Source organism: Aulonocara sp. 'chitande type north' Nkhata Bay, linkage group LG7, assembly GCF_057382095.1.
Source record: "Aulonocara sp. 'chitande type north' Nkhata Bay isolate Kocher_YH1m ecotype deep benthic linkage group LG7, A_spYH_male_GT1.1, whole genome shotgun sequence".
In the NCBI taxonomy this organism is placed as follows: Eukaryota; Metazoa; Chordata; class Actinopteri; order Cichliformes; family Cichlidae; genus Aulonocara; species Aulonocara sp. 'chitande type north' Nkhata Bay.
The window spans coordinates 57,117,662-57,144,664 of NC_141350.1; the positions used below are offsets into that span (position 1 = coordinate 57,117,662).

The following is a 27,003-nucleotide window of genomic DNA, read 5'->3' on the forward strand; positions in this document are numbered from 1 at the left end:
CTGCAAACTTTCAGCTTTAATTCTGTTTGTTTAACAAATACTTTAGATTAGACACTGTTGGGGAATTACATACATTTTTTTACATAGTCTCTCATTTTCTGAAGCGTCAGTGACTGCCTGAAGTCTAGAAGCCATAGACATCACCATGAAATCAAACCATGTGAAAGGAACAAACGTTCATTTCGTTTTAAAATTCGCATGCTGTGACTAAAGAAAAATGTCTGTGTCTGTGCACATCGCTTTAAAAGAGGAAATCGGTCAGAATGCTTCGTAATGTGTTCAGTTAGGGTTGTTCCCTGGACCCAGGCATCGGCAATACAAAATAACAACAAATAAACACAAAAAGACTCACATAAAGAGACAAAATAGACAAAATGGCACGGAGACAAGACGATATGATAACCATTGTATTTGTATTAATTTTGGCACGCTCGGCCCCTCAGAAATAATTTTACCTCAGACCTAAGTACAGTTTTGATAAGTGGTGTGGCCACTGGGTGACGCTACAGGAAAGGACTTTTAACGTTATTGGCTTATTACATAACAGCTAATTAGCGAATATTAGGATCTAATAATAAATAAAGATGGCTAATAAACACTGCACTGGGAAAAAAATCCGTGACAATGCAGTGATGCAGTAATGTAATAGTCAACCTCGGAAATTATTAGGCTTTTCCACATCTTAACTGAACTGATACAGACAGCTTATGTAATTATTATCATTATACAAACGGGCTATATCCTGGCTCCACAGAGTTTGTCTCTCAGGAAATAAATAAACGTCCCCTGCATCTAGCATCCCTGGCCGGGCATCGTGCCAGCGGGATGCAGGCTGGTGCAGGATGAGGATGGAGGGCGGGGGGATGTACACAGATGCCATGTGCCTTTACATAACCGCAACTGGCTTTGGATACAATTGGATGAGAAATCGGTGGCCAGGGACAGCAGCAGCAGCGTCCGTCCTGCTGTGTGCCGCAGTGCCCCGAGCCCAGCGGGGAGTAACGTGGCCGGGCACTGAGGCGGGGGGAGTGTGAGTGTTGCTGCAGAAAAATGATAGCGAAGCGTCACCAGGAGCGTGTGTGACCTGCAAGGAGCGTGAGTGTGTTTGTTTATCAGCTCTACATGTCGCTGTCCGGCAGTCGGTGTTAATGTGTGTATGTGTCCGTGTATGAGTGAGCGTATGTGAGAGATAGCGGGAATGGGGGGAGAGGGAGGAGCTGCTTGGACATGAGTAAATGACGTCAGCTCCCAGGTCGCCGAGCACAGAAACAAACATGGCGACAGAATGGAGTGGACAGCAGGGTTACATTCTCACCGTGGTTATCTGTCTGTGGAGCGGTCGGACAGAGTTGGTGGCAGCCGCTGGGCCCGGTGTCAGCGGTGGAAGGGGAGGCGGCGGCGGAGGCGGTGGGAGTCAGGTGCTCGGCATGAGGCTGGAGAGGAGCAACAAGCCGGCCAGCACCACTGACGAGGGTGTCATCCAGGTGACCGAGGAGAGCTCCGTGCAGCTCCGGTTTTACGGGGTCCAGCTTCACTCGGGCGCCTGGTCTGAGATCCAGTTCACAGAGGTCAAGAAGGAGGAGGAGGAGGAGGAGGAGGAGAAGGGGACGGTGGTGGCGGCGGCCCGGGGCGGCAGCGGCATGATGGACGCGCTCGATAAAACTTGTGCGGATTTCACGCAGGACATCACCGTCGGGAACTTCATAAACGTGAGCAGCCGGGGCACGTCGGGACTGCTCAACGTGCACATTAAGCCGCTGCGCAAACGCGACCAGAAGAAAGAATACGCTCTGTGCACGTTGAGCACGGACGGCAGGTGGGTGCAGCTGGGGGACAGCGATGGCCGGATGCTGGTGGTGGAGGAGAAGAAGTCGCTGCTACCCATGTGGCTGCAGGTCATCATGATCTCGTGCCTGCTGGTCCTCTCGGGCATGTTCAGCGGGTTGAACCTGGGGCTCATGGCGCTGGACCCCATGGAGCTGCGGATCGTTCAGAGCTGCGGCACCGACAAGGAGAAGAAATATGCGAGGAAAATCGAACCGATCCGCAGCAAAGGCAACTATCTCCTATGCTCGCTTCTCCTGGGTAACGTTTTGGTGAACACCACCCTCACCATCCTCCTCGATGACCTCATCGGGTCAGGTCTGGGCGCCGTGGTCGCCTCTACAATTGGCATTGTCATATTTGGGGAGATCGTCCCCCAGGCGCTGTGCTCGCGTCACGGGTTGGCTGTGGGAGCAAACACGATCCTGGTCACAAAGTTCTTCATGTTCCTTACCTTTCCTCTGTCCTTTCCCGTCAGCAAGCTGTTGGATTTCCTGCTGGGACAGGAGATCGGCACTGTGTACAACAGAGAGAAGTTGGTGGAGATGCTTAAAGTGACAGAGCCTTATAATGACCTGGTCAAAGAGGAGCTTAACATGATCCAGGGAGCCCTGGAGCTCAGGACCAAAACTGTGGAGGATGTGATGACTCCCATAGCCAACTGCTTTATGATCCAGGCAGATGCTGTGCTGGACTTCAACACTATGTCAGAGATCATGGAGAGCGGATACACGCGCATACCCGTGTATGATGAGGAGCGGTCCAACATCGTGGACATCCTGTATGTGAAGGACTTGGCCTTCGTGGACCCGGACGACTGCACAAACCTAAAGACCATCACCAAGTTCTATAACCACCCTGTGCACTTTGTGTTTCATGACACAAAGCTGGATGCCATGCTGGAGGAGTTCAAGAAAGGTGGGTGTGCATTGACATAATCTAACACCTGATGATGTTTTGTTCTGAAAATCTGCAACCTTCATATCACCAGGGACCTAAACCTGTGTGAGCTCGACAGCCCCCCCTCTCTCTGTTCACCAGCACTATTGATTAGTGGAACACCACAGCCTACACACACACACAAAGCACATTTCATCATCGGGGCACATGTTGTACTACTCTTATAAGGGGTCAGGGTTGAGCTTTTAACCTGCACACACCTGATAAGGCTGTCATGAGGGCAGTGTATGTTTATGCATTCACTTATTAAAGATTGGAGAGCTTTAATTGTCCCATGCACAACAATACAACTAGCATAGCTGCAGTATAAAATTGAAACCCAATATGAAAAGGAATAAAAAGAAACTAGACAAACACTTATTTGGATAAACTGTCATATAAATGACAGTTTATTAAAAAAAATCCATAATATGTTTCTAACATGTGAAATAAGAAGTGCATCTAAGTTAATGTTATCATTGTGTCTGCTGAATATTTCTTTCATTAATCAAGTGATTAAGTCAAACATAAGGCCTAGATTAGTGGCTACGTGGCTGTTGGCCGTTTGGTGCCACTGGCTGATTTTGCAGGGTACAAAAATTAGCAGTAAGGTACATACATACATTTTTCACTGTATGTGGAAAAAAAGTAGTATCAAGAGATAACGAGATTAGCTGTGGTCCACCCACCCAATTTCTGAAATGCTTTTCTAATTCGGTGCACATCTGAATATTTGATAGTTTTCCCTTCATCCTAGTGACCAAAATACTACCCAGAGCTTAAACCACAATAAGATGGTTACAGTCAATGTGCGCTGCTGGTGGTCTGTTTGATATCCTAGCATTTTTTTTGTAATGATGTTAGCCTGGCTCAGTGTGGAAAAAGTTATTGACCACATAAAGCTAATCTGAGAATCTAATTGAGCTTTATGTGGTGAGGGTGACACCCCCAAAGTGTTGGGTCATAAAATTGCTTAGCAATATCTTGAACCCGCAGTTCACACTGATGTAAAGAAATGCAGCAACTTGCAGTTCAGACCTAAGAAAAAGTTATCTTTTCTATTATTTTTGTTTGAAAAACATTAACAATTAATTTCTAGAAAAACTGCTGATCTTGTCCTTTTCAGTGTCAGATAAGAAGTAGGGCAGCATTTACTTTTCTTATCAGTAAATACGCATATTTAGATCATTAATGGCAATTCATTTTTGCCTTCGAATAATTCAGTATACACTCTTCAGCCACTTGGAACACTAGAAATCTAATACACAGCTTATACTTTGTTTTCCAACATTTTAGTTCTTATGTCATATTCAGATATATATCAATACATTTTAATATAAGAAACAACAGTAAAAGGTCATGTTTCTGCTGTTATATTTTTATAACCGATAAATCTGTTCATTCTATATTTTTGCAGAGAACTGACACATCTCTATGCTATAAGAGTGCAGTTTCCTTGATTTCAATTATATCCACCCCTCATTTGTTCCAAGACACCATGATTGTTATGACAAAAATCTTCATTTAAGCCTTCGCAGTGGAACTTAATGACTCCCATGGGTGATGTCATGGTGGCTATCTCCATCTTTTCTGTTCATGAAGAATATGCCAAACTTTAGATGTTCTTAACATTTTATCCATTTTCAGTCATTTTTGGTTATTCTGGTAACATTCTGGCTGTCTGTCAGGGTTATATTGTTGATTGTCATTTATGCTTAGAAATATTTAACCATATATGCTTAGAGGTGTATAATCGATTGTGTAGTGATAGGATGTGTGATCCTTAGTAGTCTGCAAAGACTTTGTGTGCATTCCAGAGTGTTCTGGCATACACACTCACACCCTAGGGTCATGAGAGATCTCGTATCTTCTCTTACTGATATTCTGACCCCACAGTTGGCCATATTATTTTGCAAATTATTACATTAAAATGCTCCAGAAGGGATAGACAGTGCAAAGATAGTGTAGAGGACCAGTTCATTGACTCCAATCAGGTATAACTGATCCCGATCAGTTATACCTGATACCCAAATTAGCCACACCACTCCAGCATCCAAATGGATATATTGGTTTTTTTTTCTTTTTTAATGTCACCCACAGTACATTTGTTATGAAGGAGGAAAGGGTTCATAAAGGACAAAACCATTTTTATGCTAAATAGTAAAAATGCTTTTGATAATGTAAAGTTGGGTATCAACCTCAAGTTACTTCTAGAGGAACTGCAGTTTTTGTCACTTCACATTTACTTCATTTTTCACCCCAAAGTGAACATACTTGAGCTGTGCAAGTTTGCATATAAGCACAGCTCAGTGATAAAGATAAAGCAGAATCCGCACCATTTAAAACAATGTCAGCAAAAGTTAAAAATGAATTTGTGGCAGGGCTGTGATGTTAGATTGCATTGAATCTGCCTAGTAAAGTGGCTTTAAGTGAATGTAAAAGTAATTTTTAAAAAATGGGGAAAAATCAAGAATACAAATGTCACCATCAGAAGCATTTCAGCTTACCAGAAACGACAAACTAAAATATTTATAATTGTGTGCTGCAATGACTTAAACCTAAGTGGCCACAAGTTACTCCTTTAATTAAATCTGGCTGTGGATACCACTGATCATCTCTAGTCAGAGATCATCTCTAGCCTAATCACTCAAATCATCTGATTTGTGCTGTTTGATGGGACGAAAATCGGCACGTTCAGCCGTACAGGAGTAGTGCCAGAAATCCACTGATATACACACCTTGAAAGCTGAGCTTAATATCATAACAGCCTTGGCGCTGCAGCTGATTGTGATGGTCTTGCAACATATCAATGTGGTTTTTTTCCCCAGAGACATTAAAAACATTGCATTTCATTCTTTGACATTACATTTATAAGACTGTAGATATGAAAAGAACTACATTATGAAGCTCAGTCATTGTGGAACTGGCTGCATGCCTCATTTCCACCTGCTGCGAGATCGATCAACTTTAGACCAGACAACAAACTACGGAGGCTCCGGAAAAGTGCAATCAAACGATGAGTTTTATTATCACAGGAGAACAACCAACCATCAGCATACGGAATGGGTTGCTCTGACAAGAATACATTGGGTTCTGGTTTTATAGGATAAAATATCACACCTACGTCAATACAGTTCAAAAATACATGGTGACAGACGGGCAAAAGTTCAACCCGTGCAGACAAGGGTACATCACGTACACTTCTAATAACCATACACTGACATATTACTTCTCTTTTCTACATTACTTGCCTTTTAGGGTAATAACTTCAGGTCTCAGCATCTCTGAGAGCTAATAATGGACCCTCGTCCTTAATCACTAAGTAGAGTCCTTTGCAGCCAGTCTCAAACTGAAGCAGAAGACGCTTAGGCCTTCGCTCAGACCTGCTACTAGATTAATATGTGTATCGTAAGCGTGCATGCAATTAACCTGCTATGTTCTCATCTCCCCTCAGCATGTATCATCTGGACACTCTCACCAGTGAAGCTTAAAACCTTCTAGAATGGAACATCAACTCTAACCAAGCACATTTATGCATTGTGTATAAAATGAACTCAACCTGTAAAAATAGAAAGGTCAATGTGATGACAGACATATTCAATGCAATATAAACCCTGTAGGAAATATTACTGATAAATGATACTGTGAAACATGTTATTAATACATTCTTCATAAGGCAAATTATATGGTAGCAATAAAAGAATCTCTGAATCCCAACACACCCCAAATTGCAAAAGAATTAGTGTAATTTCAGCTGTCATTGCAAATAAGCATCACCTTCAGCTGTGGCTTTTTATAGCATCAAAGCCCAAGTCCTGCATGCATGATGCATAAGCCTAAATAAAGTGCCATTTGTCAAATTACCATGATAATAGCAAAACAGGAAATCAAGGTCTCCATAGTATTTTAGGCAATCTGATGTCAACAATTCAGTTTAAAAAATTGGATTTTTATATTTCAGCCCATTAATCTTCAACAACATGAGCACATTTTTGATGAGAGACACTTTTTGTTTAAGGTTAGAAACTGAACTTGTCTGCTAAAAATGTGCTGCAAGGAGATGGCGTTCAAACCTTCTGTGGGGGGTGGGACTGATGGTGGTAGTAGTGCTGTCTGATGTATGAGTCATGTTTTTGGCTGCTGGCTACCACATTGCTAGGACTGCACACTACAGTGCTAGCAGTCGTGGCTTTGTTTGGTCATGGTAGGCTGTCTTTATGATGGGTCATAAGAGACTAATTCTCACTTTAATAGTTTCATAGTTCCAGGTGAAATATTTTGAGTGGGAGGGAATAATTTATGGGAGCTTGAAGCAAATTAGTGAAGCATCTGTGGTTTTGTGAGTTACCCAGTGGTCTATTTTCCTACCTTTACAAGTGGGTACAAGTGGCAGGAATGAACTTGCTTTGAAGGGTGCCTAGGCTCAGCATTAGAGATCATCAGGAAGGGCTCAGAGTAGAGCTGCTGGTCCTCCACAGTGAAGGGAGTCAGTTGATGTTGTTCAGGCATCTGTCTAGGAAGCCTCCTAGGTAAGGTGTTCCAGGCATGTCCAAGTAGCAGAAGACCCTGTGACAGACCCAGGACATGCTGGATGCGAAAACCTCTGTCTCCCCAGGCGTGGAGGAGGGAAGTGGGCATCTCTGCTTAAACATGTCAGAAGAAAATTGAGGGATAATTTTTTTTTTTTTAATTTTAGAATCATTTCTTAACACAGAACATTTTTTAAAATGTTTTTAAAGCACATGTAGGAAGAAGAAAGCTGTTTGATAGAAATCTTGATGTCAAAGTCATTTTTTTTGCCTCATGGGGCAAATGTTTGAATCTGTTGGCTGAAGCTGCTCACTATTCGAACTACTGATGATATATTGATGCACTGAAAGCACTAAGCCTCAAACAGTGGCTGTTTGAGTACATGAAGAACTATAAATTATATAATATATTTATATGTATGCCGTGAATCATTCAGTCATATTCAGGCTCTTAACACCAGGGATAAACCAGTGTCATGTCTACACGTAATGGACAGCTTGGCAATTAATCAATTTTAAATTAAATTATTAGGCACCTTGTTGCTTGGGGCCTTTTGCAAAAGCACATACGGTAAGTTGTTTCCTTGTATTTACTGAAACTATAAAACTTGTGAAAGATAACAGTTTCACAGGCATGCAATAGTATTTTTGTACCATTAAGATCTCAAAAAGCTATTAGCCCAAAATCTGGCATATCTCAGCATGGCATGCAGAGTGTCCTGACAGAGGACCTGAGAGATACATCAGCCTATGGTGTCAAGGTTGCTGGTGAAAGAGTGGCTTTCAAGAAGCTATACTTAAGGATGGGAAATGGAGAGAAAAAGCTGAGGTATGCCATTACACTAGAAATGGATTGAAATTCAGTGGTAACAGGTTTATGGAGTGATGAATCCAAATTTGAAACTTTTGGTTCAAGTCACACAGAGGAAGTTAGAAAAGAAGTACCACAGTGAGTGTCCACAGACATCTAGAAAACATGATGGAGGTTCTTTCATGGGTTGGGGTTGCATTTCAACAAGTGGTATTGGGAATATGGTCAAAAGTACAGTCCCAATTAAAATAAATTAAAAATTTTGCATGGTGGTAGAGCTTCAACATGCAACAAAAAGAAATGGGAGTGAGACAAAAAAAATTTTGAGCATTTTACAGCTGATCAAAAGTTTAAGATCACATGCCTTTAAAAGGCCAAATCTGTGCAAAAATGTGGATTAATTGTCATTTTCTGTCAGGTAGTCACACTGACATTCTCATTGCAAAGGCAAAAAAAAATTTCCCTTTTTGAATGTGTTCGGTTGTTGAACTGCATAAGCAGTTTCTCTCACAGTGTGCCATCACTGCTGAGGTGGGACGCATTAAGACAGTCATTTGGAATTCCTTAAATGATCCGGAGGATTATGGAACAAGAAAGTCAAGTGGAAGACCCCCAAAAATTTCAGTGCTGGTGTCTTGACAGACAGCCACTGGACGATTCTCGACCCAAATTAAAGCCGTTACTGGTGCAGGCTGCAGCCCAATAACCATCAGATGGCATCTGAGACTGAAGGGCTTCAAAAACAAAAAACGTCTTCAAAGGCCTCGTCTCCTTGAACTCCCACAGAACCGACAGTTTGGACTTTGCAAGAGAGCAACAAACATGGGATATTGGAGGTTGAAGAAAGTTTTATTCTCTGACGATAAAATTTTTTACCTTGATGTTCCTGAATGTTACCCACCCCAGCCCGCCACCTCTCACCATGGGGAAATTCCAGACTGAGACAGAGTCCAGCCCCTCTCCAGGAGGCTGGTTCCAGAGCCCAGGCCATGCGTTAAGGTGAGCCCGACTATATCTACCTCTCAACCTTACACACTAGCTCAGGCTCCTTCCCCACCAGAGAGGTGACATTCCATGTCCCAATAGGTACCGACATGCAAAGCGGAATGCGGCGCGGGTGGTGGCTGAAGCAAAAACTCGGGTCTAGGAGGAGTCCGGAGAGGCCATGGAAAAAGACTTTCAGGCTGCCTCGAAGAGATTCTGGCAAACTGTCAGGCGACTCACTAGGGGAAAGGGGTGTTCTACCTGCACTGTGTATAGTGCGGGTAGAGTGCTGTTGACTTTGACTGAGAAAGTTGTTGGGCGGTGGAAGAAATACTTCGAGAACCTCCGCAATCCCACTGGCTCGTCTTCCGTTGCAGAAGCAGAGTCTGGGGATGAAGGGGATGACCCGCCAATCTCTGGGGGCGAGGTCACTGAGGCAGTTAAACAACTCCTTGGTGGCAGAGCCCCTGGGGTGGACGAGGTCTGCCCAGAGTTCCTGAAGGCTCTGGATGTTGTAGGGCTGTCTTGGTTGACACGTCTCTACAATGTTACGTGGAGATCAGGGGCAGTACCCCTGGACTGGCAGACCAGGGGTAGTGGTCCCCATCTTAAAGAAAGGGGACCGGAGGGTGTGTTCCAACTACAGGGGAATCACACTCCTCAGCCTCCCTGGGAAAGTCTAAGCCAGGGTGCTGGAGAGGAGAGTCCGTCCGTTAGTCGAACCTCGGAAACAGGAGGAACAGTGCGGTTTTCGTCCTGTTCGTGGAACACTGGATCAGCTCTTTATCCTCTTGAGGATGCTTGAGGGTGCATGGGAGTTTGCCCAACCAGTCTACATGTGTTTTGCGGACTTGGAAAAGGCATTTGACCGTGTCCCTCGGGGGTCCTGTGGGGGGTGCTCCAGGAGTATGAGGTGTCTGGCCCATTGCTACGGGCCATTCAGTCCTTATACAACAGTTGCAAGAGCTTGGTCCGCATAGACGGCAATAAGTTGACTCGTTCCTGGTGAGTGATGGGCTCTGCCAGGGCTGCCCTTTGTCACCCATTCTGTTCATAATTTTTATGAAATTATAATTTTTATGAACGGAATGTCTAAGTGTAGCCAAGTGGGAGAAGGCTTTCACTTGGGTGGTCTCAGGATTTCATCTCTGCTTTTTGCAGATGATGTGGCTCTGTTGGCTTCATCAGGTGATGGACAGCTTGCCTTGGAACGGTTCGCAGCTGAGTGTGAAGCAGTGGGAATGAGAAACAGCACCTCCAAATTTGAGGCCTTTGTCCTCAGCCGGAAAAGGGTGGAGTGCCCATTCCGGGTCAGGGACGAGTTCCTGCCCCAAGTGAGGGAGTTTAAGTATCTCGGGGTCTTGTTCACGAGTGATGGGAGAAGAGAGAGGGAGATCAACAGACCAATTGGTGCAGCGGCTGCAGTGATGCGCACACTGTACCTGTCCCATGTGGTGAAAAGAGAGCTGAGTGTAAAAGCGAAGCTCTCAATTTACCAGTCGATCTACGCCCCTACCCTCATCTATGGTCACGAGCTGTGGATAGTGACCGAAAGAACGAGATGGCGAATACAAGTAGCGGGAATAGGGTGGCTGGCGAGAAGTTCGTCCATTCGGGAGGGGCTCAGAGTAGAGCTGCTGCTCCTCCATTTCGAAAGGAGCCAGTTGAGGTGGTTTGGGCATCTAACAAGGATGCCTCCTGGGCGCCTCCTGGGTGAGGTTTTCCGGGCATGTCCCACCGGGAGGAGGCCCCAGGGCAGACCCAGGACACGCTGGAGAGATTATATCTCTTGGCTGGCCTGGGAACGCCTTGGTGTTCCCCCGGACAAGCTGGAGGAGGTGGCTGGGGAGAGGGAGGTCTGGGCTTCTCTGCTTGGGCTGCTGCCAACGCGACCCTGCCGCGGATAAGTGGAAGAAAATGGATGGATGGATGAATGGATGGTCCCGAATGTTTCCAACGTTATTGGCATGACTGGAGGTGTGGAGGTGTGGACCAAAACTTTTAATCAGCTGTATAGCAGCCTGCTTCAGTGTAAGAGTTGTTTTCAACAAATTGCATGCTCAAAAAATGTTTTTTCTCTCTCCCATTTCTCCTTGCTGCATATTGAGGCTCTACTTGGAACCTTGTTAAGATCCAAGCATGCATAATATGCTTTTTTCTTTTTGTTGTTGTCATTTTTCGTGTGGTCTTAATCTTTTGATTTGGGCTGTATCATCAGATTTTAATCTACCATGCAATACGAACTGGAAAGTGTATGATGGGCAACTGCTTTGGTTTTCAGTATGAAAATTATCCAAAAGATATTGTCAATGCAGTAAATGCATAACCTGGACATAAAAACACACAACACTTCAGTAAGTCACTGTGCCTGTTTCCTTGCAAAATATAAAGAAGTAATGGGTTGCTCAAGACCTTTTCAAAGCAGATCAGGTGAAAAAGGCTGGGAATGAAACACTGTTTAAAGGTTCACCACTGGAGTTGATGAAACCTATTGAAACAAAATAAATGTTTTCTTGCTGAAAATGGACGTTTCTGTTTCTTTTACTTCATACAAATCAGTGAGCACCATGGAGGCCAAAAGTAGATAGTGCTTCTGCTTCTGCTGGTGTTTGATGACCATGAACTGTGACAGGTTTCCATCCTGCTGACCTGATAATGTTTTTACTTAACTCTTACTGGCAGCCATTGCTCATCATGTTGTATCAGGTTTAGTTGTTTGCACACAGTGCTGCATGCAGTCGGTGCATGTGGGGAGTGTTGTGAGAACAATGCAGAGTCATGAGTGCAATAATGCTTTGTGTCCTCTTGTTATATACCTCTTTCTACTTAGCTTCGTTCTCCTCCTGCCTCTCTCTCTGTCTCACTTCTCTTTATCTCATTCTGGCAGTCCTTCCAACTCTTTTCTCTTCAAAGCTCTTAGCCTAGTCTGGGCTATATTAAGGCATGAGTCTGCCCTCTCATCAGTCAGGATAAATCCACTGACAGATCGAATAGCAGTGTGACTTTTGTAAAACAAAAAAGGATGTTTTCTTGTAGCAGGAGCTAAATCTGTCTAAAGGCTAGATGCTGAAGTTAAAGACGCAGCAGCTGCACTGAAACTCGCTAACTTCTTCTCCTCTGTCGTGTTTGATGCTGCCCCACTTTCATGTTAAATGATTTCTGGAAACATAGGGAATTTAAAATGATGAGAAAAATGATATGCATGTTCTACAGTGCTCTTGTTTCTCATAACCTTTAGGTGATCTGTGTCCTCACCAGGTAAATCTCATTTGGCCATCGTCCAGAAGGTGAACAATGAGGGGGAGGGAGATCCTTTCTATGAGGTGCTGGGATTAGTCACCTTAGAGGATGTTATCGAGGAGATCATCAAGTCAGAGATCCTGGATGAATCTGACCTCTACAGTGAGTCAGCTCTTGCTAATTGCTGACTGCAGCACTCACATAAATGTTATAACACATAAACACTCACTCACCGACAAAAGCACTGGTACAGTGATACAGCAGCACATGTACACAGGACCTGTACTTAGAGATGATTGCTGTGTTGTCCTACTCATAATATATATAATTGTATATAATTTAAATGTTAAATAAAATCCCCACAGCCTCCCATGTTAAAGTGTCCAACTTTATGATATTTATATTGTTAATGATCACATTAACATGACTAAGGTCTGAAAAGCTCAACCTTTAATAACTCACATGATGGAGTGTTTTTATGTCCCTAATAATTTGACTTGCTGTAAGTTGCAGACCACAAAAGTTGTTCCTTTAGTTTTAATGAGTATATTTTTAATATTTTATTATTCATTTGCCTGACACGTATTGCTTTGCGTTACACCTGTATAGCTTATGAATTCACCTTGGTAAACAAGCTGACTAGCATTACCTTATAACTTCTCAAAGTCAAAGTAAACTTTATTGTCATCTCTGCTATATACAGTACAGTACAGACGAGGCTCCAGTTCCATTCAGTGCAAAAGACAACAATAAATATAAGAAGAGAAATAAATATACGCTTAGGTACGTAAGGTAAAAGGATCAATAACAATTTAAAATTTACAATTTACAGGTTTAATGATTTAAAGTGACCAGTGTAGCAGCTTGTAAACATGAGATTCTTGAGGGTAGAATTGTCCATAGAGCAGCATCTGCATTACAAAGGCAGTGGTATGTGGAGTGCAATAGAGTCAGTTAGTTAACGGTTTGTGTGGGACACCGTAAAAAAACACTGAAATTGCCGGAGTGCTATCAGCTGGTGCCTGCTCGTGCTGCCTCCTCCTCTTTGACTTTCACCTTTCTAAGTTTAAACTTTTTTGAAATTTTAACAGAGCAAAACATGACTTTTCATTTAATTTCATTCATTTTTACTATTATTTAAACTCCTATTTCTTTTCTTTCTTGCCACAGCTGACAACAGGAACAGGAAGAAGGTGGATCCCAACAAAAGCAAACGCGACTTCTCAGCGTTCAAGCAAGAAGGGGACAGTAAGGTGAAGATCTCTCCTCAGCTCCTACTGGCAGCTCATCGTTTCCTGGCCACAGGTGATATTCACTAGGCAATAATCTTACATTTAGCCAGCACACATTTGTTTCAGTGCCACTGACTATTATCCTCTGCTGAATCACAGCCACTGTCTGTACATGCTATCTTTTAGTATGCAAATTAACAGAGCTTAAACTAATCAGCTGATTTTTATTTATTGACTGTAAAATGCTATAAAGTTATCTACTAAAAACCTCTCAGTCAATAATTAGTCCAAGGCCTGTATTTTCTGCTGTTTTAATTTGATCGTTTACAATGCCTTTTTTTCTCTCCCATTAGAGGTGAGCCTGTTCAGCCCATTCCAGATCACAGAGAAAGTCCTACTGAGGATCCTCAAACATCCGGATGTCATCCAGGAACTAAAGTTTAATGAAAATGATAAACGATCGCCACAGCACTTCCTCTATCAGAGAGGCAAACCTGTCGACTACTTTGTTCTCATTCTGCAGGTAAAAACACATTCATATAGTCTGTAGAAATGGTGACATCACCTATATGATTTGGTGGTAATCAGGAGTATGTCTGGGACTTTTGAAATACTGTTTCACTACCAGTTGGTGAGTAATTGGTGAGTGTTTGCAGACAAATTGTCATGTTCCATACAACCTATTGACAATCTCCTGAACACCAAACACCGTTTTTGATGCAGCACCATAAAATTCTTTATGACCAAGTACACTTTGGTCAAGTTCTCACAACTGGCTGTGGAATAGTCATTTTTTCCCCTAGGGCATAGGTGTCAAACTCTGGCCCGCGGGCCAAATTTGGCCCGCAGCCTAATTACATTTGGCCCGCGAAGCCATACCAAATTACTATTAGAGCTGGCCTACTGGTATTATACAGCTAGTATATATATTGTTTAGTATTAAGCTTTGCTTGTTCCATATTCAGTTTTTCAGCAAAACGTGTTTTAGTCCATAAGAAAAGATTCATTCTTATATCTGGAGGAATAAATATATTTCAATAAATATTAACATTAGCCCGCGACTTTGTTCCAGTTTTGAATTTTGGCCCACTGTGTATTTGAGTTTGACACCCCTGCCCTAGGGACTGGTGGTTCCCAGCTAGTCTCTATGAGATTTCTGCCCAAGTATGCTAATAAGTTAAAAACACTAAAGTTGCACACCACTCCAAACCTAGCTGACTAACCAAAGATAAAGTGACTGTCATTGCTAACAGAGTCTGATGGCTTTGAAGCTAGAGATAAAGCCTTGAGTTGCGCATTGGTGAAAATATTGCAAAAATATCATACACTTAGACTGATAAAGATCATTTAAGGGGTGACTACAATAACAGTATGTTTTGTGGTTTTACCACTGCTCATTCATCTTAACATCAGTCAGATAATAGGCAAAAATCTGACTCCATGTGACACTTTCACTCATTGCCTGCTTCATTTATATATCAAAAAATAAATGCACAAAGAAATGTAGAAATAAAAAATCAGAAACAATGCATGTGGAGAATGATACAGGCAGAGAAGTACAAAATCAAATGAATGAATACATAGTGTAAGTGTTCACTTCAATTCAATTGTATTCATTTAGCATCAAATCATAGTTATCTTAACGTGCTCATAGTCTCCTCAAACCACTGAAAATGTGAAAGTTTATACATTTGTAAACCAAATGTCAATTAAATTGACACTAAATAAAAAGTACTCTACATTGTATTTTTGGGATTCATGATTTATTCTTTTTTGAGTCTCTTATTGATTTATCGATTCATTTATCTATTTTCATTTTGGCATAGATTTCAAGGGTCATAATGTAGTCAGACTGGATGACGTAGATTGACCTGCTTAATCTGGTGACCAACAGGTTTATCTCTGGTTGTTAGAGTGGTTGGTGGGTGTGTGTGTGTGTAGGGGTGATTTGCACACATGCAGGCTCTAAACACCTTTCGAGTCTGTACCTGACTTAAGGTACTTACAGTGTACAACAAAAGTGTGCATGCCCTTAGGAGGGTATTTGGAGAATTGAGTACGAATTCTCTATTTAGTGTTTCAAAGCAAGATGCAGATGAATACACATACGATGGCTGTGTCTGCTGTGCTGAGGCGAAACTGTTGTTAGTTTCTGTAGGCTTTGTTGTCAACACCTGAGGTGTGGATAGAGGGACTCTACATGCTCAGTGTGCAACCTGAGCAGAACTGCTCCCATTCCATCACTTGGCTGTGTGTGTGTGTGTGTGTGTGTGTGTGTGTGTGTGTGTGTGTGTGTGTGTGTGTGTGTGTGTGCGCACACGTGTCTGTCTTGGTGAGGACCAGTTTGATCCTTATACCTTGGAAAATGTAGATTTTAGCTTGTCTTTATTGACAGACCTCGTGGCGCTGCATTGAGTTTTAGGTTGGAATCAGATCAGTGCAGCATTTATGTTAAAGGTTAAATTAAGGCAGTGTATTATCGGGAGTCCTGAGAGCAAGGAAAGCACAAACGTCTATGTGTTGATTTGTTTGAGGTAAAGAGACACTGAACCCTACACTGGAGTGCCTGCGGCAGGATGTAATATTTATAGGAGGCTAAGGTGTTTCTCTTACATGCCATAAGACCCGACTCGTGGATTTTTCACTGCAGAGGCTCCAGGTCACACATGTATCACATAGACAGTCTGGTTCCTGCAGGTCCTGGAAAGCCTGAAAACCTTTTGAGGTTTTGATTTACTGCCCTGGAGGACAATCCTGGAAATAAGGGAAATAGTAGAATGTCCTGCAAAACAGGGTGTGAGGAAAGATGTTCAGCAACATGATTAAGGTAATATAGCTGGCTGAGAGTATTACTGGAAATGTGATACATTCAAAAGTGCAAAAACATTTGGGCTTTTGCATTACTAATCATGCCAGTTTGGTAAAGGCAACATGGATCATTAAACAACAACCCAAAACAACAACTAATGAAATGCTATGGAAGTAACTCTATTTTACGCCCTTTTAAATTCAGTAAAAGGACTAGATGTTGTACTCCCTGATAATGCATAGCTTTAAATGGCGAGAATCTTGAGGGATGACTGTTATGAGGAAAGGCAGCCCAGAAACGTTACCAGCAGCACACATCGTTGTGTGCCTCAACTTTTGGTCTTTTACCAAGCTAATCTGCCATTGTTTGGGGGGGGGGGGGATTAGAGATCTGATCTAGGTTATCATATTAAGATTTGGGACACATCATCAGTAATGGACAATCCAAGGAGGTCCTGCCAGGGTTGGTCAGGCCCTGCAGTGTGTCACTGGTTTATGTTAAGTTGTTATTTCTCCTATTCTTTCTTCTGTTTATTTTTGTACAGTTTATTTTCTCCTATCTATTCACTGCAACTGAGAAATAATACTTACCTCTTTAGCATTTATGGAGCTTCACTTCTTCAAAGGGATAGAAAAGGTACAAGATAGGAGAGAGCAGAGAGGAGAGCCGGAAGGGGGGCATCCGATCTGGCTTCCCACAGCTGCCCGCTGGATTGGGCTGTACGCTCTACCTCCCCACCGCCTCCCAGAAAAGGGAAGAAGAGCAGAGGGGAGAAGAGCATAATATTTTCTTTTCTCTCGCGGTTAGCTGACTGCTGTAGCTGCCCAAGTGATGTCAGCCCTTTTTAACCATATCCAGTGACTGGTCCTCTCAGCAGTGTTAGCTAGTTCTCTTATAGCCTGCCGTTGCGCCTGTCCTCTGATCCCAATCTCTCTAAGCAGTTTTGCTGTTGTACTGGCAACAAAGTCCGTGCACTCCACTTCCACCGGGCGCACCTTGATCTTCCAGCCTCTGTCCTCTGCCTCAGCTGCCAAGTTGGCATACCACAGCTTCTTATGCTGAAATGCTTCCTCTAAAAAAACATTTTGGATCTTTCAGACTTTATATATTCATAAAAACAAATTGACCATTTCTCATAAACAGTAGACCAAGCCTAGCGTTGCTGACATATTGAGTCAGGATGTAGTGGTTTTAGATCTTAATGTGGTCTGCATGGTAGAAGTGGAGGCTGTGTGGTTACAGAAGCCAGTAAACAGGCTGATGCTAAAGTTGTGCACAAAATTTTCTGCAGGAGTCAGATGTGGTTTTCAAGGAGATGTCTCTGTTATTGTCTGATGGAAAATCTCTTTTGGTCATTAAATGATAGACATATAGAAGACCTTTCCACAAAGATAGTTTTAGCTTAGCAGCCTGGTCCCCATCTAAGCCTTGTGTTACTGAAAATGTTTGGAACGGTCACTTCTTCATCAAAGATTTCCCTAGTTTGTGTTTGTCTCTGTGTTTGTGTATTTACGTTTGCATTCGTATTTGTATTACAGGGACGGGTGGAGGTTGAAGCCGGAAATGAGAACATGAAGTTTGAAACTGGCCCGTTCTCCTACTATGGAGTCATGGCTCTAAGCACACCAACAATGGGTGAGACACACGTATACCAACACATGTGCATTTACATTTGTACCATTTACTGACCCAAATACAAAATTGAAGCTGTGTTCTTCCTATCCCAGACAAACTTGTCAGTTCAGATAAAACTGAAGTCTCCGTGATAGTCACTGGGTTAGAGTGTTATAAGCTGTTTCTGCCCCTGTTCTTTGTGCCAACTTGGAGGTCTTGATATTCGTGTGTTTCAAATATGAGCATAAATGGCTTTGAACTTGTGCAGCACTTCAGTTTCATGGTCTGTAATGGAACAACCTAAGAATAAATTGGGAATTGATAAGAATTTAGCTATTCTGATTCCATCATCCATATCACTTATGTGTTGGCAGTATAATGCAAGTGTTTCTGTTCTTTACACTTTACCATTGCACTCTTGTAAAAATAAAAGTAATCTCCATATCCACACAGTAGACTGGGCCATTAATTTCCTTCTCCAGCACACAAACTGAAACCAACTGACAGACTAAATATTCCAAGGAATTGAATTTCTGGGTTCTCAATTTCCATCATGGAAGGACCGGCCCCTGCATGTTATGCATCACCGGCAGATGGAAGAAGTGGCTGACATCCAGAAATCCTACCAGGGGCTGGACTGAAAGACAGCACAGGAACAAGCTCTAAGTATAAAATCCATAGAGGCTGGAGTCTACCACACCAGGCAAGACCCCAGTTGCAGGCTGTGTAAAGATGCCCCTGAGACACTCCAGCACATCACAGCAGGATGCAAGGATGTTGGCAGGCAGGGCATACGTGGAACGCCATAAACAAGGCGCCGGCATAGTGTACAGGAACATCTGTGTTGAGTATGGCCAGGAAGTCCTGAGGTCAAAAGGGTGGTCGACAATGAGCCATGCTAAGATCCTTTGGGGCTTCCAGATACAGATGGAAAAAATGGGGGTGGCTAATCAACCAGACATAATAGTGGTGGACAAGCAGAGGAAAACGGCTGTAGTGATACCGAATGACAGCTACATCAAGAAGAAGGAACACGAGAAGTTTGAGAAATACCAAGGCTCAGAGAAGAGCTCGAGAAGATGTGGAGGATGAAGGTAACAGTGGTCCCAGTGTTAATCGGAGCGTGTTATATAGCGCTCACTCCGATGGATGAGCAATTTGGGGTTAGTATCTTGCCCAAGGATATTTGGCATGTAGACTAGGGGAAGCCAGGAATCAAACCACCAACCTTCCGATCAGTGGATGACCTGCTCTACCACCTGAGCTACAGCCACCCCTATATATACCAACTCTTCATGTGAATCAAAAGGAATGCACATTGCAAGAACTAAACACATTTTCTTGGCTCAAAGTTTCTGGGTGATAACTATGCACATAAGAATAATTAGTCACATGTAATTATGTCTGGTACCTTATTTGATAGAGATCTTTATGTTTTCCTGGAGGCTTATGGAAGCTGAAAGTTTAGAATCCCAATTCCCCGATTCCAAAAGAACTTCGATGCTGCTTGAAATATTAAAAAAATAATATTTCCGAAACTCATAAATCTATATTTATGTGTTCGCAAAGATTATGACATGTGGGGAAAAAAGGCAAATGTAAACATGATCCAGATCCTGATTCAAAGCTCATTTAGAATGGATTTAAGCAAAACCAAAAACTGTTTTGCGGTCAATGAATCAAAATGAGAAATTCTTTTGGAAAACATAGATGCAGCATTATTTTGAATTTTGTGCTTCATATGCAGGTAAAACTTTGATTAAATTTGAGTAAAGTTACGCAAGGCTATGTAAAAAATTTCTGAGTTCATGTAAAACTTATTGTCAGATAATGTAAAAGTATAGCAATTAAGGCAAATCTTATTTGGAACTGGCACACAAATCTTTTGAGGAAGTTACGTTACCTTGTTGAAAGGTAATGTTTGCAAGGTAACTCTAAAATGTTGTAGAGTTATGTTAAATTTACCATGAAGTTGTGCAAATACATTCCCATGTACAGATCTCTCACTTGGTTTTGGCTCTCACTTCACTATCTCATTACCTTCTTTTATAACTCATAGTAATGTTTTGTGTAGCTTCATCTGTGTAGATTAATTAATTTCAAACTTTCATATAGTGACTTATTTCATATAGTAACCTATATGGGATTTATCAGAGATGTTCCTATCACATTTATCAGCTGTACATTCTTACTGTTCACCTGTTGTGTCACAGGTAATATGGCCTGCAGTTCTCCAGCTGTAGACTCATCTGTGTGCTTCCATAGTGTTGTCTGTTTGCTACAAAGATTTAAATGCATGATGATATTGCTTGGGTTTGAAGCATATCTATCTGACAGATTCCAGTTTGTGTATGTAAATGGGGAGTCTTCTTCAGCAGGGTTTTGTGCTGGGACCAATACTTTTTACATTATACATGCATTCCTTAGACAATACTATTAGGAAACACTGCATAGGTTTTCATTGTTATGCAAATGATACCCAGCTTTATTTATCCATGAAGCCATATGATACAAATCAGCCTGTAAAACTACAGTCACGTCTTAAAGATATAAAAGCCTGGATTGATCTGTTTTTTTGTTTTTTTTTAACTTTTACATTTCAATAAAACGGAGGTTATTGTACTCAGTCCTAGGAATCTTAGAAACACAATGTCTCACTAAATACTTGAGATGACATTACCGTGGCCCATCACTGTGTCAGAAATATGCTGAAAAGCTAGCTTACATTTATTACATCTAGGCTGGACTGTTGTAATTCAGTATTTTCAGGTTGCTTGAAAAACTCCCTTAAAAGCCCCTCAGTTGATCCAGAATGCTGCAGCGAGGGTACTGACAGGGACTACAAAGAGAGAGAATATTTCTCCTACATTAGTGCTCTTCACTGACTCCTTGTTAAAATCAGAATTGAATTTAAAATAATCTTTAGATTCAAAATCTTGAATAATCAGGCCCTGTCATATCTTAAGGACCTCATAATACTTCAGATATATCATATCATATATCATCCTATGAAAGCACTTTGCTCTCAGACCGCTGGCTACTTGTGGTTCCTAGAGCTTTTAAAAGTAGGTAGAGCTTTTAGCTGTAAGGACCCATTTCCACGGAACCATTTCACAATTTGGATTCAGAAGACAGATACCATTAATATTAAACTTAAAACTTTAATTTTAGATAAAGCATATAGTTAGGGTGGGTCATATGACAACAGGCTGAGGCTGCAGTGGGTGCCCATAATACATTTTTATCACTTTTTACTATCTGTGTTTTTATACACCGCTTCTGTATTTATTAATTAGCAGTTAATTGAATTAAACTCTTGCGCTCTCTCTCTCTCTCTCTCTCTCTCTCACTGTACTTTGCCCTCACCCACAACCTGTTCCGATGAATTGCTGCTCCTTTTCCTTCCAAGTGCTTGCTCATAGGGGGGCTGTGTGATTGTAAGCCTTACTTTGAGGCAACAGTTGTTGTGAATTGGGGCTATTTGAATGGAATTGAATTGAATCTCATGTTCCATCCATCCTATAAATTGCGTCTCCTATTGTATCTGGAACCTACGTAGCTTGAATTGGATCTGTAGGAAATTGTCATTTCTGTCATGAGTGTGTCTGTACCCCTGTTAACAAAGGGTTGACAGGAGACCAACATGTTAGACAAGCTGCCCCTGACTCTGCTTGGAGATCAGTTACAATCTGCATGTTATTATTCAAATACAAAAATATGGAAACAGAAGTAGCATTTGCAAGTAAATTAATCAGTTACTCAGTGACTTGTAATCTTAACACATGAGTTTTCTCACACCAAACATATTGGTTAACTTGTGATGTAGAGGAGTTAGAATGTAGTCTATAGAAGCTTTTAATAACTCTTTCAGCATAATATCTGTTTCTTTCTGTAAAACTCACTGCACTCCATCCTGTGCTAAAGTTGCAAGTTGACGCAAAAGAATTATGTAGTAATACAAGTGTTATTGTAGTAGTTATGCATGTATTGCATGATAATGTCAACGTAGTCCTCAAAAGAATTCTAGAAAACTGTTCTAGCTTTACATTTTTTCAGAACTTGTTGAAAATGTCTAAGAAATGAGAAATGGCCAAAATGAAGGCTCTAAAAAAACCAAAAGAAAAACCAGTAGTCTGGTGGTATTTTCTGTGGCCAGTTTACAGATTAGCTGATTGTTTCTCCTGAGTTGAACCTCCCAGGCTGTTGAGAGGATTTCTGTTATAGAAGGTTAAAAGGTTAATCCAGCAGTTTAGCACTGCACTTGCCCTGCAGTGACATATTCTGTCCATAAGTGTGTGTCCCTATCCACACCTGCTCTTTTATATGCTTTTTGTTGTAAAGTCATGTTACTGCAGCCTAATTAGAGAAAAAAGCACCTTAAGGTTCGCCTTTTTGAGAAGTTTACCTGAACTTGTGTGGATGAAAGAGAGTCCTTAACACTGAAGCCTGTTTTTCATTGTATAAAGGAAGCATCAAATACATTAACACTTAGACCCGAGCTTTAGTCCAATTAAATGGCGTCCCTTCAGTGCTGTATTACAAGTTTTATGAACTAGGTCATGGGTTCACCATCATTGCTATAAAAACAAGGTATTTTTGATCAGTGTATCACAGGGACAACTAACAAATCATTTAATCTCACTTTTATACCTATGGCCAATTTAATATTCCCGCTTAAGATAATCTATGCATGTCTTTGGATGGTAAATGAAGGTTGGAGTGCCTGGAGAGAGCACACTGAAATAATTTCCCCTGTATTTTTGTAGGGTCTCTACCTTGGAATAAGCATCTTGAGGCTACTACTGTTGTAATTCGGTGGTGTATAAATACAGTTGAATTGAAACAATTCAACAATTGAAAGCACGGAGAGAACATGCAAACTTGACGAGTTGACGAGTGAATTTGAACACAGAACCTTCTTGCTCTGAGGCAATAGTGCTAATGACTGTGGTTAGCACTGAAAACAGGTTGACTCAATGACTGCAAGATGCTCAGGTCCTATGGTTGCAAAACAAGTCCAAATCATCACTCCTCCACCATACTTGACAGTTGGTATGAGGTATTCGTGCTGGCATGGTGTGTTTGGTTTTGTCCAAACAGTTCACTGTGCACTATGATCAAACATTCCTACTTTGGTCTCATCTGTCTCAAGAATATTGTTCCACGAGTTTTGTGGTTTCTTTAAGTGCAGCTTTGAAAACTGAAGCCATGTTCTTACTCTACTTACCCTCTTAATTCCTGTGGAAGCAAGTAAGGATGTACTTGGTTTTTCACAGGGCTCCACAGAGTCATGTGAACCAAATAGACCAAGTAGATCATAAGAACAAAGTACTTTTTCACATGACTGTAGGTGACAAAAATAAGGAAGCAAGGGATGTTGCCCTATGGAAAGACACCTACAGACTCAAGCTAAGTTTGCAAGCTGACATTAACATGTATTTCAAAGTTTGCAGTGGTACATAAGCTTTTATTAAACTTTGAAAAAAATCTGCATAAGGAAAATGAGAATGAAAGATTTGTATTTGGAAAAAAAGATTCAACTTGTCCTCCTTTCTGTAGTTTTCCATGCACACTTGAAATATGCCAGCAGAAAATATATCTCATATATCTTACACTTATTATAGTTAATATAATCTATAGAACTGCAGAAGCTACAGACACTGAAGACTGGATCAGTGCCAGCACCTTTTTTTTAGATCAGCAAGTCACAACAGTTTCCTATATAATGGCTATTAAATGTGACAGCTACTGTTTGTCCGACAGAGATGGAAACGGGGAGATGTATTAGCACACTTGAGTTGAAACAAAAGATCCATTTACAGTATGAGTCAGTGCCACCTTACATCCTGATAATATGTCCTGGAAATTTGCCTTGGGGCTCCCACAGAGAGAACAGCTTACCTCCTCATTGTACCACTGTGTGATATTCCAGTGGCATGGGAGGGTGTCATAGGTTTCCCTTAAAAGGAAAGTAAGTCTGGATTGTGGCATCCTCCAGATGTTAATAGCGGCATCCCATCTTGTCCAGGGTCCTTGGTGCCATGGAGGCAATGAGAACCCAATGACATCAAATCGATAAGTGAATCGGAATCACTAAAGTCTTATCAATTCCCATCGTTTGATCTTGTCCCACAGCTCCTTCAAGTGGCTTTCTCATCTGGTGCAGCTTTCCCCCAGTTCTGACAGAGCTGCCGGGTGTCTTTGATAACGTTTTTCTCTCTCTCTCTCTCTCTCTCCCCCTCTGTCCTTGGGGCTGTGGGCTCCATTCAACTAACCTCACCAAACCTCTCTCTGCATACCTTGAAGATGAACTTCCCAACCCTGTCATAATCTGTAATAAATTAGAAACATAGACGTGAAGGTCTTAAAGTGGATATCCTGCAAAGTACTGTTAAAAGTTTGTTGTCAGTGAGAACATATATCCCTAATATGGTCATCTGTAGCTGTGAGCACAGAACCTGCTTTTCAAAGCTTAAGTTTTGTAAGGGGCAGCCAATCAAAAGAAAGTTGGCTGAAAGCTTGAAAAGCTTGTGTCAAATAAAGGATGAACTGATGGGCTCCATCAAGGCCCAGTATGAATACAAATTTATCTTAGACTTATTTTGAGTTGTGAATCATGCAAAGCTACTCTTGTGCAATCCAAGAAAAATAATGTTTTAAAAAATGTTGGTCAGTGCAGTCATGTTTTTTGAAAGACTTTTTTTTTAATTTAATGAATTTCTGTTCAGACAGTCCTTGACTGTCTATAGCAGGTTACACTGTGAACATTTCATCTTTGTGCCACTAGTCACAAAATTCCAGACATTTACATTAAAGATTGAATCAGGTCACAAATATCTAACACTGTCAGTGACTTGTGTCATGGTAATAAGATGTCAAACACTTAAAGGGAGCTGTGATATAGCTACTGTCCCTTCTTCTCTTGTTTCTCTTCCCTGTTGGCCTGTTTCTGTTGCTCTGTCACCACTTGATAAACCGCTGCTTTATGTGCACGTTATCCACCTCAGTGTGTGGGATGTAAATGTCAAACACTTGACCATTTCTAATCCTGAAAACAGAGTAACTTTTATTCCAGTGATGCATTCAGATATCATGTAATCTAGACAGAGAGAGAATTATAAACTTGAACATTCCATTTATGTAGAAATTGTGGTGGGGTTGTTTTTCTGTAGGACATTATCTAATGCTTTGTCTGTTGTTTGTTGAATTTTACAATTCTCCCTTTTTAAGGGCTTTGAGTGTGTGAGAACTCGGATGTTGTGGTGTGTTGCTGAATAAGTTGGAAGTTGAAAAATTCTGAGTCTGAATTTTTTTGTGGAACGCCCCCTCAACTCTGAGGGGGCGTTCCACAAACCCAAAATTAGTAATCCAAGAGGGCAGCACTGAACATAAACAGTAGTCAAATTGTAAACTATTAACTGTCCATTTTCCCCATTTGGGCACAAACCAACAAAATGAGCATCATGTTACATTTAATAGGACTTTAAACTAGCAATTGAGAGAATAAAGCCATTTAGAAAGTGTTGAATTATAGGTCAAGGGAGTAGGAAGAAGAATGAAGAAGACATTCAGAGAATCTCCTACGTTATCCTCAGAGTTCAATGGAACAAACTTCCAAGCTCTATGGTAATAAAAAATGAGTACGTAGAGTGATCCAGTCTAACTAAATCAGGAGAAAAATCATAAATAAATAAATAAACCCGCTCATGTCTCTCTCTGCCCCCTTTCTTTCTCTCTCAGCTGTCACCCCTCCTCTTTCCCCGTCAGTGGCCTCCCCCCCTCCACGACGCCTCTCTCTTAAGAGATTTTCTCTGTTCTCTCGTTTCCCAGGTAAATACTTGCATGGACCTGTGGAGGCAGAGCCCCGGGGGCCTGTATTTAATCAGATTTTCTCACCATCACCCCGCCCCCTTTCTTTTCTTGCATCATGTTCAGAGTCCTGATCCAACAAGTCAATGTTTTAGAACACATGTTTTGTAGGAAGTAAAGGTGTTTTGCTTTTTTTTTTTTTTCATGCTGTCCCTTTTTTCTGGGTTTTTACTATTTCTACCAACAATGATTATATTTCTAAAAGGGTTATAAGGTGTAAGGTTTTTACACTGCTCAACCAAACTCATGCTTTCAAATATTTCAAACTTCTCCAAAGTTTGTGTCTTAAAGCAAGAGCTGGAAGTAAGAAAATCCCAAAAAGGAGTTGGTTAGAAAATTTTAAATCATAAATGAACCTTGGAAAGATTCAAAGGTTACAAAAAGCATGGTAAATTAAACATTTTTGACCTCTGATTTTTTTATTTAGCAGAAGAAGTTAAATGAAAACTGTTTGCTTTCAGCTTTGAAAACTCACAATAGGTATTTGTGATCATTTTCAGACATCTTATAAAGTAAGCTGATAATATAATGTCCTAAAATGTTGACAAACAGCAGCTTATCATGTCTTCTAATTGCTTGTGTTGTCTGATATACAGAGCGAGGATATTTAAAAAAAAAAACATTTAATGGTCTCACAGGAACACTGCAAAATGCGACTGAAAGCTATGATCAGCTTGTAAATGGACCTTTAGTTAATATTTGGTTTTATTGTCCATATTCATTGATAGATAATTGATTATTCTGTAGTAAAATCAGTAGCTGGGTGCTGCTGTATATTTTGAACATGCTGAAGCGCTCACTGCTGATGCTGCATGTGGTCTGTTTGTGTCTTCTTCTGAAGGCAGGTGTGACAGTTAAATGAGCAACTTGTTGGATGGGATTCTTGATGCTGTGACCTCTAATTTCTAACCCTGTCAAAACTAACACCTCCTGCTAACCACTGATCTACGTTCAGATGGTTTTCCATCACTCTTGTGATATTTACCAACAGCTACACTAATCTGACTGCAGAACTCTGGTTAACAAAATAGTTTTGACACTTTGAAGAATGTGCTTATTTGTCTTTCAGAGGGCTGAATGAAATGTGCAAATCTCCTGTGATTTTGCCCATTTCCTCTACAACAGAAATGGGAATAGTATGTATTGTAATGG

The 27,003-nt window shown here is 41.3% G+C and overlaps 1 protein-coding gene across 6 annotated transcripts in view; it reads left to right on the forward strand.

The window, feature by feature from the left end:
• Window positions 1-862: 862 nt before the first annotated feature.
• Window positions 863-27,003, forward strand: part of LOC147326364 (metal transporter CNNM4-like) — a 46,653-nt gene continuing 20,512 nt past the window's right edge. For 2 of the 6 annotated variants that reach the window (XR_015130447.1, XM_086301575.1), the window contains exons 1-6: window positions 866-2,742; window positions 12,346-12,489; window positions 13,498-13,632; window positions 13,913-14,082; window positions 17,907-18,003; window positions 25,723-25,812. Coding sequence is in view for 5 of the 6 variants with exons in the window: in XM_086301575.1 (XP_086157701.1) it covers window positions 1,236-2,742; window positions 12,346-12,489; window positions 13,498-13,632; window positions 13,913-14,082; window positions 17,907-18,003; window positions 25,723-25,812 (2,143 nt within the window). In the remaining variant the exon portion in view is untranslated. Of the gene's footprint in view, window positions 2,743-12,345; window positions 12,490-13,497; window positions 13,633-13,912; window positions 14,083-17,906; window positions 18,004-25,722; window positions 25,813-27,003 lie in introns of all 6 variants that reach the window. The other 4 variants (XM_086301573.1, XM_086301574.1, XM_086301571.1 and 1 more) reach the window with 4 other exon arrangements.